We start from the raw sequence: 16,940 nt of genomic DNA on the forward strand, positions 1-16,940 counted from the left end.
TGTTCCACAGGCCCCCTCTCTTGGCCGCTTTGATGTGCTGCTGCTGAGCTTTGAAGTTGAGAAATGCGGGCTATGTTTCTTGTTTGTGGGCGAGAAATACGGTGAGATAGATAAGAAGCTTATGTGTGCGCGCGCGCGTATGAATGTGTAGCCCAGATAAAAACCGAATATTTGTCGGATGGTGCGTCTTCTGACTGGGGAGAAAAAGTGGGATGCATTCGTCAGTCGGAGCCCCCCTCCCCTCAACCTCCAGATTTTGACACCCCCAGTGATCTACATAGGGACTGAGCCTGCCTACTCTGAGGTCAGTTGTTGAATGGGACAGGGTACATTAAACTACGGCGCTTGTTTTGCGGACACATGTGGCATGACTTGAAATAGCACGACGTTTTATCTCTATTGTGCTGGATTACTGTTCGGGGAGTTTTTGGAGTGTATTCGTCTCAACTAAAAAATGGAGTAACAGTTTAACTTTTTAACGGGTTTCACTGTGTTTGGATCTGTCTGCGATGGTATGTTATTTTACGCTCGTTAATTCATCCATTGGATTTTAGTGTCGGTTTCACCGTGGTGTATACACTGGCTGTTAAGACTGTAAATGATTGTGTAGCACTTGCAACAGCCTTTTAGAAGTTTGTCATTTATGGTGGCAGTGCTTTAGTAGTCTGCATTTTTACGCTCAGGCTCCGATTAAAATCTCTGGCACGGGATCAGTTTTTTTATTTTGTTTTTCCCCCTCCTAATATTAAGTGTTTCTTTTCGTGTTGGTAGTTTAAACACGTTACCGGTTCTGTGGCTTTATTAATGTGCTGTAATAACCTTCTAGATATTTAGGCGACTGATCGCTTCCACTTACGCATGGGCGACCGGATTCTCCCGCGGGGCTTTTTACCTCTCGCACATTACAGCGTTTTAAGGTCATTGTGGTGCAGATCAGGTGCAGTTTGGCTGTTCATTTCTGGGATAGTGAGGACAAGTGTGGAAGTGAGTGCGAGTGTGCGTGATGCAGGCAAGGGGTACAGTACGGTCGTCCGAAACAGATTGGGAATAAATTGGAGTTGAAGCCTGTGACATGGACTCGTTAGGAAAACACGTGTAAGCCACAGTTGTGAGAATACGGTTTGGTGAAGAGTGTGGCTGTGTGAGATGATTATTCTTGTAAAATGTGTTTTGATGTGGCAGATCAATGCACGTTGAGAATGTAGGCTGCAGTTGATCTCTCATTTAGATTATAAATAGATAAATGAAACGAAGAAAGCCTTTCATATTTCCTTTCTCTGTGAACCCGGCGAGGTTTTTTTGAAAGGGACTGTTTACTTGATGTCTTTCTTTGAAGTTCAGCAGGATCTGGCTTTGATTAGATCAATACTTTGTGTTTCAGAGTGAAGAGGAGCTGAGAAGCTCCCCTGCTGCTTTTAGAGAGTGAGGAGGATTAGGCTGGAGCTCAGTGGAGGCACGACGGCACTCTCACACGGCAACCAGAGCTGGAGCCATGAGCAGGGCGCTTACGGAGCACATCAGCAGTAGCTTCCGAGAAGATGCTCCTCGTCCTCCGGTACCGGGGGAGGAGGGAGAGGCGTCATGCTACAACCCCAGCAGATCTGCCAAAATGAGAGCCCAGAGCAAGGTTAAAGATATCCCCGCCGCCTCCGCTCCTCCCGGCTCCACACCGCGGAGGAACGAGGATGGACTCGGGGAGCCAGAGGGCAGCGCGTCCCCGGACTCGCCTCTAGTCCGGTGGACAAAGTCGCTGCATTTTCTCCTGGGCGACCAAGACGGCGCTCACCTCTTTAAGACCTTTTTGGAGCGGGAGAATTGCGTGGACACTTTGGACTTTTGGTTCGCCTGCAACGGCTTCAGGCAAATGGACTTAAAGGATACCAAAACGCTGCGAGTTGCCAAAGTTATTTTCAAGCGGTACATCGAGAACAACAGCATTGTCGCAAAGCAACTGAAACCGGCCACAAAGGCCTTCATAAGGGATAGTATTAAGAAACAACAAATAGACTCGTCCATGTTTGACCAAGCACAGACGGAAATTCAGTCCAACATGGAAGAGAATGCATACCAGATGTTTTTGACCTCTGACATATACCTCGAATACGTGCGCACCGGCTGCGAGAACGCGGCATACATGAACCACGGCGGTCTTGGCAGTCTCAAGCTGATGTGCGGATACCTTCCTCCTCTCATGGAAGAAGAGGAATGGAGTTGTAACGACCTGAAGGCAAAAACGTTAGGGTCTGTGGTCGGACTGTCTGCCAAAAACCTGAGGGCTACCGCTACCATCCGGACAGCAGCTGAAGTGCTGGAAAACAGTTGCAGGTAAGAGCAGCGCCCACCTAGAAGTGCATGCCTGTGTAATTACTTCTCAGTGCTTGTTGCTTTATTGAGCATTGCTTACTGTGGTCATGATCCCTCATTAGTTAAACTACACTGAATATGTGGCAGGTATTTCACAAATGCCTGCGAGAGAGGTAAAGGAACTTGATCAAAGGGTCTCAGAGGAACATGCCTGTATATTTGTGCCCTCCTGCCTTGCAGTTAGTCAAGGGGTTGGAGGGGTGGAGGGGCGGGGTGGGTACAAAACATCAATGCATCTGAGCCTTCCTTTTAAGTAAATGGTGTCTTGCAGGCAGCCCTCTGCTGGCTTGCTCAAGTTTCCTGTGCTTTGAAACCCTTCCTCCGGTTCAGGAATGAATTTAGACACCAAACCTCATGACTGTTACAGCTACATTAAACAGTATGATGTGCTATTGTAAAGTTTTTCAGCTTTTTTTTCCTTCTTTGTTCTGCTCCATAACCCATAGAGCTGGTGTATACTGCCACAAAATCTCATTTATACATAGAAATGGTAATAGAGAGTTAAAAGAACTGTGCAGTCAGTCTTATGCCAAGCGGAGATATTGTTCTCTTGGTCAGAGATGAAAGAACTGTTTGTGCAAAGTATTTGTGCTTTTATCTTAAGAGCTCGTCCCACACATTGTCCAACAGCTGAAATCTTTTCAAGCCAGGAACATTTTCAAAAAGTGGATTTTATGCATGAACCTCCATCAAAGGGTACTTATTTTTTCCACTCAACTACTTTGTCCTCACATCTGGAGGCAATTATTACTTAGAGGTTTGACAATGTCTTGTGGTTTGGTAGGAAAAGTGCAATTTATAGATAATCCATACTTTTCCTGTCAAGTTATCTAAACATTTAATGAGCTGAGATAAAAATTGTCTCAAGCCCAACTTTTTTAATAACAGTGTACAAAAATAATTGATTGAGTGCAATAAGTCTACCTAAGGACTCCCTCGAGGGTTTTAGCCTTCATGTGAGCAGATGTCAGATAACATCTTAGCACAGTTGCTCATTTGCTTGGAAGTGACCTTGTTGGGTTAGGAACCAATAAGCACGGGTTTTGTTGACATGTGGGCATATCCTGCTCTCCTGGTGTGATCCCCTGCATTCTTGTTTTTCACTAAAAGAAAAGCAGGGGGGAGAGAGAGCCCCTTTCTCCCTTCCGTCACCCACACTCTCCCCCTTTCCCCCTGCCTGCCCCTCACCATCCCTTTAGGTCAACCAATTTCCATCTCAAACATGTGGAACTAATTTTGCCACTGCACAGATTCTTTTTTCCCCTTCTTTTTGAGAAACCTCCAACACTAAACTCCAAAGTGATACAGAAACACAACAACAAAAACATCCTCAGCTCAGTTCCGCAGCTTCAACCACCAATCCCACTCTGCCATAGATTGTGTGTGTCAGTGTTTTCCTTCCTCTTTCTTTTCTGCCCAGCACTTTTATCTCACCTCTTTTAACAGAAAAATCTGTCTGACAGAGACTAAGCATGCTTTGGAGGGAGACATGGAGAGACAAGAGGAGGGAAAGGGGGGAATACAGGAAGGGGGGGATCATGAAAGAAAGAAAAGAGATGGAGAAAGAGGGGGGGGGGGGGGGGGGTGAGGAGCCAGCTGTGCTAAATACCTGACTCTTTGCGTGGACCTTCCAAAGGTCAGGGTTGTGCTTGGGGCCTACGGCTTTAGTCATGCTGGGGTTCTCCTCAGCACTGCCGGCAGAAGGCATTCTCATAAAGAAAGGGGCCCTCCTTCCCCCTTTCCCTCTCTCCTTCTCACTCCCCCTCTAAAGCTCGTTCCCCCTCCCTCTTCTTCCCTCTTTCTTCCTTGTCCACCCCCTTCACTAGTGGAACAGGAATGCAACACAGCAGGAGAGAGTAAAAAGACAGAGAAAGAGAGAGACTTTAGAAAGGAAAGCAGGGGAGAGTTGGTAGAGGAGGGGCCCCAGACTGGATGATAGCGAGAGAGAGAAAGAGAGAGATAAAAGAGGGAGGGTATGGAGGAGAAAACACTCCAAGGAACAAGAGTGGAGTTTCAAAGTGGAAAAGAGCAGGAGTATGGCGAAAGAGTAGAGGGATAGCAGAGGAGAGAGAAAGAAGGGAAACGCTGGTGTTCATTCACACACAGCACGGCTGCTCATTTCACCCACTCCAACCATAACCACCCCCCAAAACTGAATGCTTGTATTTTAGGGAGGCAAAACATGAAAGAGAGAGTGATACTAGACGAGGCAAGAAAAAGAGGACTTACAGCTCCATCTATTGCACTGTTGTCACATTCCTCAGGCCCCAAACTCTCAGTAAAGTGACTCAGAGATATCTGCAGAGAAAGACGGCAAGACAAAGTCCAAGCAGACGCAAATCATTTTTATAACTATGATATAACAAACAACAGCAGGAAACAGCAAATAAACACAACCCCCATACCCCAGGGGTGTCACCTCTTTTAACTGTATTGATTTGATATCTAGAGACATCACAATAACTCTAGGCAAATGTTTTCCCGGATCATTCACAGGTCCCACCGTCGAGGAGACCCCGCCAGCCCGTACTTTGTGAACTCTGGCTACATTTTTGCCCCTGCCACCAGTGCCAATGACAGCGAGATCTCCAGCGATGCCACAACAGATGATTCCATGTCGATGACAGACAGCAGTGTGTAAGTGTTTGCATTAAAAAAAAAAAAAATTGGAATCAAAACCCGTTCAGTTTCATTTGAAACCCAGCTGGCTCTGGAGATGTAGCAGCTTCAAAAGCTCATTTCCTTTCAACTCACAGTGGCCAAAGGTCTGGGAATTTTCTTATTTCCACCAGTATCTGAACGTGCCTGGTCCAGATTTCAGTCATCAACTTTCCAGGAAAAAGTGTAGGGGTGTGAAGAAAAATATTTGGCCTTGTACTTCAACAGAATCAGCTTTTCTTGGGGCCAGGGGACTGCACTGTTGCAAAATAATGGTCTGTAATTTATTTCAATTATCCTCTATGATTGACTCCAGGTAATTCTATTAATGTGCAGTTGTTGCTGTGGCCTCCAGGGAGATAACTCTGGGAAAGTCATTATGTCTGAAGACCTTTTGAAGTTTATTCTGATGTGTTACAGGCTGTAGAGAGGAGAGGAAAAAAATGAGAACGTCTTGATGTGGGTGGGGGTGTTGCCTCATTTTCCTCAAAGTTGATATGTATCCATCCCACCCACCCTTCTGCCACAACAGACTTGTTTTTTTATATTATCTAATCGCTTTTTCCCTTTGAAGAGCTGAAGGAGAGGGGGGAGGGAAATGGCCATTCGGGCCTCAAGACAAACTCATTGAAAAATGTTGGCACCAAATGAAAGAAGGCTTACTCACATGGTGGGTCGGTTTCCTGCCACTGGCCTCTGTGGCGTGCTGAGATCATGTGTCTGCGAGGCTTTCACAGGGGTTACTCATTTCTAGACCTTGGGACAAGACATAAGGAACCCCCCCGCCCCTCACGGCCAGGCAGGGACACCCCTGAAAAAAAATCACCTCCCAGCGCTTCACAGCTTCTCTCCTCCACTCTCCAGAGCCAATAGCAGGAGTGGTGAGGCTCGAAGTGCAAGGGAGTGAGAAAATAAAGTGCACGGAGTATAAAGGGCTTAACTGAATCGCTTTCAGCCTATTGTTAGGTGAGGGGAGCTTAGCGGGATAAGAGGGTGGCTGGCTGCTTTGAAAATGACTTGCACAACTGAATAGGAGATCCCCATAAAGTAAGGGCCCATGAAACCATGAAAGAGTATGTTTTCTCTTCTCCAACCTGGACAAAGCGCTCAGCCATCACATGGTTCGCTGGGGTGGGGACAGTTTGGATTGTTAAAAACATAGTTAGCGAGGGGGAAGTTGGCGAGCTTTGTTTGGGATGTTTTGCCTCTAATTTGGGGGTTCTTGTTAGCTCACGAGTTCCTCTGGGCTGTTGAGTTTTACTTTTGAAGAGTTTCCTGTGTTTCTTCCTGCGCCTTGAGGGATGATGGCTTGTAGTCTCAAGGGTGCAGTTTGTGAAGCATTGATTTTGGAAGCAGGCCCCTCTTACAAGAAGTTCGCTGGAACACAGGTGATATCGGCAGCCTGGCTTCACTGTCTGACTCTTCTTGACAATGTCACACTGAAAATCTTGCACAGAAATGCAAAAAATGTCTAATTGTTGAACAAGGATATGTGTCAAAGTCATCTCCTTTTAACAGTTCTTTACAAAGTCTTTGACATAGAGATCTTTCTGGTTCTTGTCCTGAGCTCTTGTCTCTCTCCGGCTCTCATTCGAGGGAACAATTTGATTGTGTGTCCTTTTATAGTGGTTAAAAGACACTGCAAATTTGAATCTCATTTCCCAGATAAAGAACAAGAAGAGAAGGATTTGGAAGGGGGTGGAAGATGGGGTGGGAGGGGGATTTTTTTCTTCTCTTTTTGCTTATATCTTATTTATGGATTTACTTGGACGCTGGGGAATGCTGCAGCACCAACTTCAAACATTACCTTATCTTACAAACCAGCCTTTTGATGTTGCTGAGATCAGAGGCTCACAGCAGAGCGCTTGCCAAACGAAGATGGCAGCGGGTGCATATGTGCATGAGTGTGAGATTTCAAAGAGGCAGCAGAAAAAGTAGCGTTTGGGCTAGGTCAGGCACTTCTGAGCAGCCAAAACGGCCAAGATAATTGGCCCAGCTTAAGTGGCAACTGACTGGAAAAGCAGACAGAATGAAAAACGGAGAATGAGATTCCCAGAATAAATGCCTAATTGTCCCGAGACTTCTAGCATTCCTGGCTCTATCTTTATTTTCATGTTAATATATCACAGTTTTTGCTAGGCTGCTTTAGTCTGTTGTACTTTCTGACTCTTAACAAGTTGCTCAGTTTGGTGATAATTGTTTTGCTTTTTGAATAACCACAGTCAGGGCTGACACGAGCCAATGTAATCTTATCAGTGGGGCTCTTCTTTTGAAGCCTACAGTGAGATGTTTTGCATATCCCTGCCATTGTCCTGGTGAGTTTTGTTATGTGTTTTTTTATTTGTCTTGGCTTCAAGGGGTCCCTGGCCTTTTGATTTAGCAGTACTTTGCCCAGTGAGTGATTTCTGGGTGGTGTCAGTAACTTCCATGATGAGCTGCTGCCAAATGGCCCTCCTCCGCAAAGACGGGCTAATAGTGCTAATGCACCAGTGGTTAATGTAGAGGTAGCGTGACATGTGTGATGAGTATCGGCAAACTATCCAAAACCGGGTGGATGATTGTAGTCAGCGACTTCTAAATAAGGATATTTTGTGTGTTCTTCATTGTCTTTTATTAGTTAATGTAAATGTATGCCGTCTTTTTGTGTTACAGAGATGGAATCCCTCCTTACAAGCTGGGTACCAAGAAGCAGCTTCAGCGAGAGATGCACCGCAGCGTCAAGATCAATGGCCAGGTTACGCTACCCCACTTTCCAGTAAGTCCTACTTCCTTAAGTTTCGCTTCCTGTCTTAGTGTTTCTTTTTTTGTAATCTGGTGAACTCAAACTTTTACACAACTGACAGACAACTGGGTCCTAATCCCCTCAAGGAGTTGCACTTTATTTATGTATTTATTTTCAGAGCTCGCGTTGTGACAGAATACTATATTTCGTTCCCTCGCTAGTTTCACATTAAAGGCGGCAGGGTTTGCCTATTACTTTGCTTCTTCTTCTGCTGTTTCAAATCCCCCTTCTTCCCACATCTAGAGTCACTTCTCTGGGGCTGTTAATGTAAATGCTGTCACGTCTCTGTCACTGTAGGTCACAAAGCTGATAGTGTTGTATGTTTTCTGGAATAGTAATAACTGTACGGCTATTGAAACTACGATTTAAATTCCAGCACATGAATAGGAGACACATCACTATTCAGTTCCAGTTTTGCTGTATTCCCATCTTGTCCCATCAGTATTTGGGTCAGGTTGTGTGCGCTGATGAATTCAAGATATATTTTTTTTGACCTTCTGAAGTTGTGAAAAGGTTTAAGGAACTGGGTCAAAACAGATTGACACAGGTTAGCAGAGGCAAGAAAATAAATATTCAATTCTTTTGTCTTCATATCCAAACACAGGTGTGTGTTTGTGTGTGTGTGTGCGTGTGTGTGTGCATGCATTTGACAGTAATGCCCCCCCCGCCCCCACACACACACACACGCACACACACACGCACTTTTCTCTCTTCCTCTCTGTCTTTTTTCTCTCTCAGTCTCTCTCTTTTCCTTTCCCACTTGCACTCCTTTAATGTCTCCCTCCTGATTTGGAGATGGCTCTGTCTCCCATGATGCACCAGCCCCAGGCAGCGGGGGCCCCGTGCAGGGCTGGCGCTCCTTTGCCAGCAGCTCCGCTTGCCTTTCTTCTTCTTCCCTTCATCGTGTTTACAAAGAGATGAGAGGAACAACAAAAAAAGAGTCAAAATCAAGAAAGCCAGTGTGCCAAATAACAAAAAAGTAAGAAAGGGAGAGAGAGAAGCCGGCGCATATAGTTAAAGAAAAAGGAGGATAATGTGACTAGAGTACCTCTGAGCTGCCCTGCATGCAGCCGGGAAATAAATTACTACTTCCCCTCAGATCTTCCCAGTATTTGACTCCTCTATCCTCTCCCTCCCTCTTTTCCCTCCTTCTCTGTCTCGCGCTCTCCCTCTCTCTCTCTGCCACCATTGCCACTTCACAAATGTACGTCTCAATCCTCTTCTTTTTTCTCACTGTTAATTTTGTCCCCTCTCCCTTTTCTTCCCCTCTCTCCTCGCTCTCGCTTCTCTGTCGATATCTGGCTTTTATTCGGAGATTTAAAGCTGCATGTCCCTCCCACCCCTAGTGTGCGTTTGATGTTTGACAAGGGCCCTTTGAAGTGTGCTGACTTCAGAGGCTGCCTAGCTGATGGCTTGGTCGGGCTACAGAGGGTGCAGGCAGGGGGCCTCCCCTCCGAGCGAGACCAACTGCTAACCCGCCATTGCTACCCCCTTCTCTCCCCCTCACCCAGCAGCCTGGCACTGCCAAGGGCACTGGGCATGAGAAGATCTAGGGAGGGATGGGCAGCGGAGAAGGTTCAGGTTAGCTCGAGGGCAAGGGCATGTGGATTAGGCCTTTGGAATAGTAGCAGGATTTTTGGAACAAGATAGGATTAGGGCAAGGGCAGTGGATTAATGCACCATATTGCATCCATCAGAAACACTAAGTCGTTACACTAGCACACACTCTAAAGTGTCCTCTTCTCTGTCTTGTGTACCCTGCAGAGGACACACCGGCTGCCTAAAGAGATGACCCCCGTTGAGCCCTCGGCCTTCGCTGCCCAACTCATCGCCCGGCTGGAGAAGCTAAAGCGAGAGCAGGAGACTATGAGCTCACTGGAGGAGAGGCTGCAGCAGATCCAGGAGGTATGGATGCTCTCAAAAATGTTCTAAGTCGTGACACTTCCACTTACTTCCACTTACTGCTATTTGGAAATTGTATCTTGTATCCAAGTTAGCTCAGGCAGTGGTTCTGTGCTGCACTACAAAAGCCTTTACTCCAGTTTGAGCATGTTGAAGAACGGGGTACAGACCAAGGGATTTAAAGTCTGTCTTGGTTTAGTTGCTACTTCGCTTTTCCTCCATGTCCTCCCCCATTTCATCTGGAGGAACTTTCAAACTTATGTTTCTAGACACACTTGAAGTTCCTTCAAATAGTTAGTACTTAGTTACTCTCCAGTGGCACGTTTGCTGAATATGTGTAGTGCCAGTCTCTTTGTGCAGCACAGGCACACTCTGCATTATAGATGAAGCGCACCCAAAGCCTGTTAGCGAAGATAACAGTACGGCAAAAAGGAAACTCAAATCAAGTTATCCAGGCGTTTGCTCTCCCTGACTTCAGAGAACGATAGATATAAGTTGGTGTAAGCTGAGACATGAATTTCTCTGCTGGCTGCATTTCCCACATGTGACTGTATGAATGTTTTGTCAATTGCTTTAAATTGTAAAAAATTCTCTTTTCATTGTCCAGGAAGAGGAAAGGGAGGAGGGCAATGACCTTATAAGCAGCACCTCCCTCCAACACCCCCTGCTCCCGTCTGCGAGCCAGTGTGAGGAAGATCCTCAAGCTATCCTAGACGAGCACCTTTCACGTGTCCTCAAGACACCTGGCTGCCAGTCACCAGGAGTGGTTCGCCACTCGCCACGCTCACGCTCGCCAGACCGGACTGGTGCTGTGGTGTCATCTGGCCACGGGCCCTTCTTTGGTGCTTATCCTGGGGCTTCTAAGGTGCTGATGACAGGCAGGCAGTCTACAAAGCACATCCACCACCACTACATTCACCATCACCACGCTGGGCCAAAGACCAAGGAGCAAATCGAGGCCGAGGCGGCTCAGCGTGTGCAGTGCCTCTGCCCTCAAGGGGGCGCCAATTACTCCGACTTCACACCTGCGTGAGTTTTACTTATAAGCTGTCCCTTAAATGTTTCCTGTGATGAGCTGCTCTTCCTCTGATGCTAATTTGCCTTCTTCCTCCAGTCGCTGCAGCACTTTGTCCAAACGGCCAGTGAAGGCCTCCGATGAGGGCGTGTCTTCACCACGTCTTCCTCTAGTTGCCACCGACCGCTCTCAGAATGTTTGGCAGTGGATCCTAGAGAGTGAGAGGCAGGGAAAGCACAAGCCACACAGGTAAGTGTCTGTTTGCACGAAATGATCTTTAGAAAAGTGCACTGAGTTCTCAGCTCAAGAGGCTGACCCTTTATTTGTTTTAACAGCACTCAAGGCCTGAAGAAGTCCAACCCGCTCGACTCCAAGACCCTGCCTGGTCGAACCTCCTCATCTTGGGGTGGTGGTGGCATTGGCAACGGGGCTCACCTCCGTGGCCATCACCCAGGCCACCCTTTCATTCAGGACCCAGCAATGCCACCCCTACCCCCTCCCAACACCCTGGCACAGCTAGAAGAAGCCTGTCGCAGACTAGAAGAGGTTTCCAAGCCACCAAAACAAAGGTAGGAAACCTTGTAGACAAAACAGTTGTGCACTTGATTTGCTACAACACAACACTCTATAAATGAAGTCCAGTTTCTTTTCTTTGTATTTATACGAAGAATATTGATTTGTCATTAATCTTGTGATTTTCACAGACATTCAACTGGAGCCAGCAACCTTCAGAGAGACAGGAACCACCCGGCAGCTGTCTTCCCCACGGGAAGCAACTCTTTAGCCAGCCCTGGAGTCCAAGCAGACGAGTAAGAGCTCTTTTATTTGTACTTTTGCTAAATCCTTTGTTTCTAAAGCTCAGTCTTTATTACTTTCACAATTACTTTCTAGTTTTCCAAACACCATTACTCACTTATTTTGTAATTCTGTCATTTATGAGTTTTCACCCTCAGATTTTCATTCTCCTCTCTTCTTAGAGAGTCAGCTTTGCTTTGTCTTTGAACTCCTTTCTTAAAGAAAAATAGGATTAGATGTGACATTCTACCTCTCTCCCACATTGCCCAATAGCCCCTGGTTCTTCAAAATAATCAGCCCCCTTCATATATATGTCAGTGAATGTGGTGGATTTTTAAAGCCAACTGAAAACAACCAAGTTTTAAATCTTACAATTTTGATTTTGCATGTTCAGGTCTAAGGAGCTGGTGGTCACCTACTTTTTCTGTGGAGAGGAAATTCCTTATCGCAGCATGATGAAGACCCACTGCCTCACCCTGGGCCACTTCAAGGAACAGCTTAGCAAGAAAGGCAACTACCGGTAAGCATGCGCCACTGGAAAGTGCGCACAGATCACACTTGCAGATACATGCTCGGATGTGTTTAGCGTCACGACAGGGCTAGTCATCTGTGTTTGGATGGGCATTTGTTATTGTGCTTTTATGTGCTTGTCTGCTAAGTGGGAGTGTGAAATACTGGAGCCTGATAGTTGAAAAGAAACTGGGCTGTATTCTGTATTCGAAGCTTACAAAAATCGGGGAGGGGAGCAGAGGGGATATTCTGCAGCAATTTTTTTTCTCACATCTGGTACTGATTTCCATGCTTAGGCAGCCTTAATAAATATGGCTTTGAAGCCTGGGCCATTTTATTTTGTGCACAAAGACCATTGCAAGGCCCTCAAATTCCTCCTCCACACTATTGCATCAGGCATTAGAATCAAATGCTGGAGGCACCTTCTTCTTCTAATGACAGTTAATGCAGGAGAAATACCTCCTGTTTGAAATGATGAGGGGAAATTCCTTCACATAGTGAAGACTTAAGGTAGTTTCAAAAGTAATAGACAGTTTTAAAGAAAATTCTGAATCAGGGGTTCCACAGTCCAGGAAGTTCAACCTTAATTTATCAAAAAAGTTGTTCCAGTGCCTCTGAAAACAAATGTAGCCTTGCATGCCCGTGACATCAACATCAGGTTTTAGTCACATCTGCTTGTTAGGCAAGACAGAAGAAGAAAAAGGCCTGCAAAACACAAGTCGTTGCACCCCTGCTATCCCATAACTCTTCAGCGAGCGAGTGAAAAGGGGGGGAGGTGGGGATGAAGCGTCTGGCTTCAATGGCAGCAGAATGTGTGGAGTTGGTTAATTTGGACATGGCAGCAGTACAGCTGAGAACAGTACGCCGCAGCTCTGCCAGACGATATTGGTGCCAGATGTTGTGAAGAGAGAAAAATCCTGCCACATAAAACATGTTCCAATGGAAAGACTCCTGTGTCTCTCTGTCTCACTCTCTGCAACAAAGTGATGACTTTGAACTATTTGTGAGTGAAAATGTAGCGTTTTCTTCTATTAATAATTTTAAAAAAGGGTAACACGCTTCGAGAGCTAGGAATGAAACAATGAATTAAACCAGAAAGTTAAATCAACAGAGGAAACGTGTGCATAAATGTCAGATGATTAAAGAAAACTATCGCTGCTGTCGCACCTCTGCACGCTGTAGTACAGTTTTAAGTTTTGCAGCTGTGATAAAGCGGGCCCCTCTCTCTTTTATTTGTGTGTAACAATCAACATGGAAAGTAGGGCTGCATGTGTACATTTTTGTACGCCCCTCTGTACATGTGTTGTTTGAATGACTCTAAGCTGAGCTCATAAAACAGTGAGCCGTTTCCCCCTTTTTTCTCCTTTTTTATATTCTGAACACAGGCACACATGGGCAAAATGAGGCATTTTTCCATTACAAAGCTTATCATTATATCCCCTCCTGCTGATCTTTTGCTGGGTTTAAAGTAGAGAGGAGAAATCATTAGGAGCTCCAGGAGACTTCACAGTCACTGGAACCAAGCTATACTCTGTGAGTTATCTCTGCTTGAGAGAAGAAGAAGAGTGGGTTAGCTAGGTGACCCCTTGACCTCCAGGAGCCCGTCTGAGCAGTCGCCACCGTCCCTCCCCCTTCTAGGGTAAAGCCCCTCAGTCTCGGCACGCATCCAACCCATCACACCCACTCACCGAGCCAGGGAAGGCCTCTGCTCTGCTTCCCCCTGCTTTCTTCCCTTCCTGTTGCCTCTTTTTTCCTCTGTTCTCGGCTGGTGATCGGAAAGGTGCCCGAAGTGTGTGTGCATGTGCGTAACAGGGAAACATAGTACGTGTGTGTTTACGTGCAGACAGCAGAGCGCAGTCTTGCAGTCACAAGCAGACTCTCGGGCACCTGAAATGTCAACCTGTGTGACAGAAATGCCCTTCATTTGACAGCCAGCCCAATTATAAGCCATGGAGACACAGAGAGGGAGGAAAGGCACTGAAGAAGAGAGAAAAAGAGAGAGAGAGAGGCTAGGGGGGGGGGGCTTAAGACAGCGTCTAATTAACCCTTCAACTTTAATAAGGCCTTACAGGACAGAAAGGCATTTGCAGAATGGCTAGCAGTCAGGATGAACAAGTGGATGAGCACACATAGATGAACACGCACACAAACAGGCTTTTTCTAGCAGCTTGAATTATCACAGGGAGTGTGTAAACGGAGGGTTCAACTCTGTTTGCGCAGCGGTGTGATGTGGAGTCAGGCTCTACCTTTGAAGTGAGCAGGGATGGCATTGAAGGCTATGACTAAGTTGTTTTGAGCAGGATCCATTTCTGGCTCTCAGAGTGTGTGTGTCTGTGTTTGATTTGGACTAAAGGGAGTTGTGCGCGAGCGTGTATATGTAAGTAGTCGTGTAGGTGCCTCAAAGCGCTTTAAAACGCGATGAAATACATCAGATGCATCCTGCTGCCACTCTGTCAGGTTTTGTTTGAGTTCTCACCTACGCTCCACGTTTTCTAATCACAAACCTCTCTTTTTTGTTTTTCCCTTCTCAGGTACTACTTCAAGAAGGCGAGTGATGAGTTTGAGTGCGGTGCAGTGTTCGAGGAGGTGTGGGAGGATGCCACTGTGTTGCCCATGTATGAGGGCAAGGTCCTGGGCAAGGTGGAGAGGATGGACTAAAGGCCACTTTGTGCCAACCAACTAATGCCCTTCCCCCCACCCAACCAAAAGCTAAATCACTTGAGCAAGAGACTGTAATTTACAAGAACACTCTGGACTCCTTTTTTTTGGTTTCTTTGTTTGTTTCTTTTTCTTAATATTAAGCTAAACAGAGTTAATATATCCAGCACAAGAGGAGCGATTGAAGGAAGACGAGCCAATGAAGTATGCCGAACACAGAGGAGGCGCTGCCCCTCCCCGACTTTCTCAGCCAATCAGCCTTAGAAACACAAGGGAATGACAGACCAATCCAAGGATGACGACGATGACCGGAGGCCAGTGGCGGGCGCGAGACCCCGCCTCTTCTTGAATATAACCACTGAAGATGTAGATGACTGTTGTCTTGTGATGTGTGACAGACTGATGGACTTGCAGGAGGTGAATGCGCAGCGCCACCGACCTGCTCTTAACATTACACTCCAACATCGTTACAAAAACGTCCATACGTGTGCATATACATACATGCATATATGTATATATACATGTATTATATATATAGATGCTTTTTGTCATGAGTTGAAAGTTTTTATTAAGTATTTATTGAAAATGACCTTCCCCCTGTTGTCCCCTCCCCCGAGTCTTCTTAAACCTGTGTTCCTCGCCCTCCCTTTTTTACAGCCAATGGGTAAGCTGCTTTGAATATTGGGAGAATACTGTGGTGATATAGTTTAGTGTTCTAAGTTACACAGAGGACGTGACGCTAGCCTAGCACTTCTTATAGCCTTGTAGCCACGTCTCTTAGCGGTGGTCTTGTCCGAGGCGCACTCCCTCCACTCTTTTAATGGTCAATCCCAGTCTTATATGCTGCTGATAGTTTATAATAAGCAAGTTTTTCACACTAGCATTTCCTCTCCCTCGTCCTCTCGGCCTCCCTCCCTCCCCCTCCTTTTCGCTTTGTCTCGATCGACAAAGTTCAATCTTTTTTGTTGTGCCTTTGTTTGTAAACCGGGCATTGCACAGGGATGGGGGGTAGAAACCGTTGTAGATTACACACAGAGACGAGACCCGGAGCACAAGTTGCACCACCTAATAATGGCAGTGTTTACAGCCCCCACACCAAAATGACTTGTGCTAACGAGAACCAGTTTGGGTCACCGAGAACGACTTCTTTGAGGAGTTCAGCTAGCGTGTCAAAAAAGACAAAAAAAAGACAAAAAAAAGTGAACGTTGAAGAATTATGGCTCCAATATCTTTTGAATGTTGTTACAATAACACCGTATATAGCAGAGCTCCTGTATACATTGTAATTATGCATTCTGAAGTATGGATACCGACACATGTGATGCACACATACACAAACAAAACACGTACAAACACACGATCGCTGGTGTTTTATGAGTACAGCACCTGTGCCTACATGGATGCCATACCATGTGCTACCCTGTTTCAGGGTTTTAATATATATCCCTTGGTTTTCAGAAGGGTTTTATGTTGAAAAGATATTTTTATGCTTTTAATATCCTGTAATCATGTTTTGGTGTTTTGTTTTTACACCACAGCCTTTTTTTTTGTTTTGGTTCATTCTATCTAAACTGTAAATTATACATTATATAAAGAGTTTCATTTAAAGATTTACATGGACCTATAATTATTGTAATTATTGAGAGATGTAGCCTTTATTAAAGTTTTATATTTTTCAAATGAAAACTGATGTGCTTGGAACTGCTTCTTTCCTGACTCAGAATAACTTATTTTTATTGCTGCGCTGTGAAAATGACTTATTTTCACAGCGTAGCCATATTTTTCAGACAGTTATTTAGACATGATACAAGTTGACTGGAGTGTTTTGTCCACTTAAAGAAAATTACAGTGCTACAGTCGGTCTGGGACATGTGGTAATGCATAAACAGGGGCTGTTTTTACACATGAACCTCGGACAGTGTGAAGGGAATTAGGTCGGGACATTGTCCAAGTTGCTCTTTCTCACGTGTAGCGCACAGCAGGAGAGCATCTGCTTCTGATGCGGACTATACTATTTCTAGTCAAGTATACTACTAGAAATACTCTGTGGTTTTTTTGTTTTGCTGGTGTTTTTTTCTCAGTGTGTGCTGCCTAAGTAAAACGTGCAGGAGGCAGCACGTTGCTGGCCTTGTCGTTCGATAAGAAGTCAGTTACCTGCTCTATTCTCACATGGCCTTTGTACCTGAAAGCTGGCAGGTCAAAGAACATGTAATAGGCGTTCCCATTGACATTTAGCAATCTCTCAAAGAGATGAAA

The 16,940-nt window shown here is 45.6% G+C and overlaps 1 protein-coding gene across 5 annotated transcripts in view; it reads left to right on the forward strand.

The window, feature by feature from the left end:
- Positions 1 to 16,336, forward strand: part of LOC309708458 (axin-2-like) — a 45,767-nt gene extending 29,431 nt beyond the window's left edge. For 2 of the 5 annotated variants that reach the window (XM_082536528.1, XM_082536526.1), the window contains 10 exons: positions 1,382 to 2,325; positions 4,861 to 5,001; positions 7,675 to 7,777; positions 9,569 to 9,709; positions 10,314 to 10,735; positions 10,821 to 10,970; positions 11,057 to 11,290; positions 11,426 to 11,530; positions 11,911 to 12,036; positions 14,558 to 16,336. In XM_082536528.1, coding sequence (XP_082392654.1) covers positions 1,493 to 2,325; positions 4,861 to 5,001; positions 7,675 to 7,777; positions 9,569 to 9,709; positions 10,314 to 10,735; positions 10,821 to 10,970; positions 11,057 to 11,290; positions 11,426 to 11,530; positions 11,911 to 12,036; positions 14,558 to 14,684 — 2,382 coding nt within the window. In that variant the 5' untranslated portion in view covers positions 1,382 to 1,492 and the 3' untranslated portion in view covers positions 14,685 to 16,336. The other 3 variants (XM_082536527.1, XM_082536525.1, XM_082536529.1) reach the window with 3 other exon arrangements.
- The last annotated feature ends 604 nt before the right edge of the window (positions 16,337 to 16,940 follow it).

Source organism: Aulonocara stuartgranti (assembly GCF_965226115.1).
Source record: "Aulonocara stuartgranti genome assembly, chromosome: 6".
Lineage (NCBI taxonomy): Eukaryota > Metazoa > Chordata > Actinopteri > Cichliformes > Cichlidae > Aulonocara > Aulonocara stuartgranti.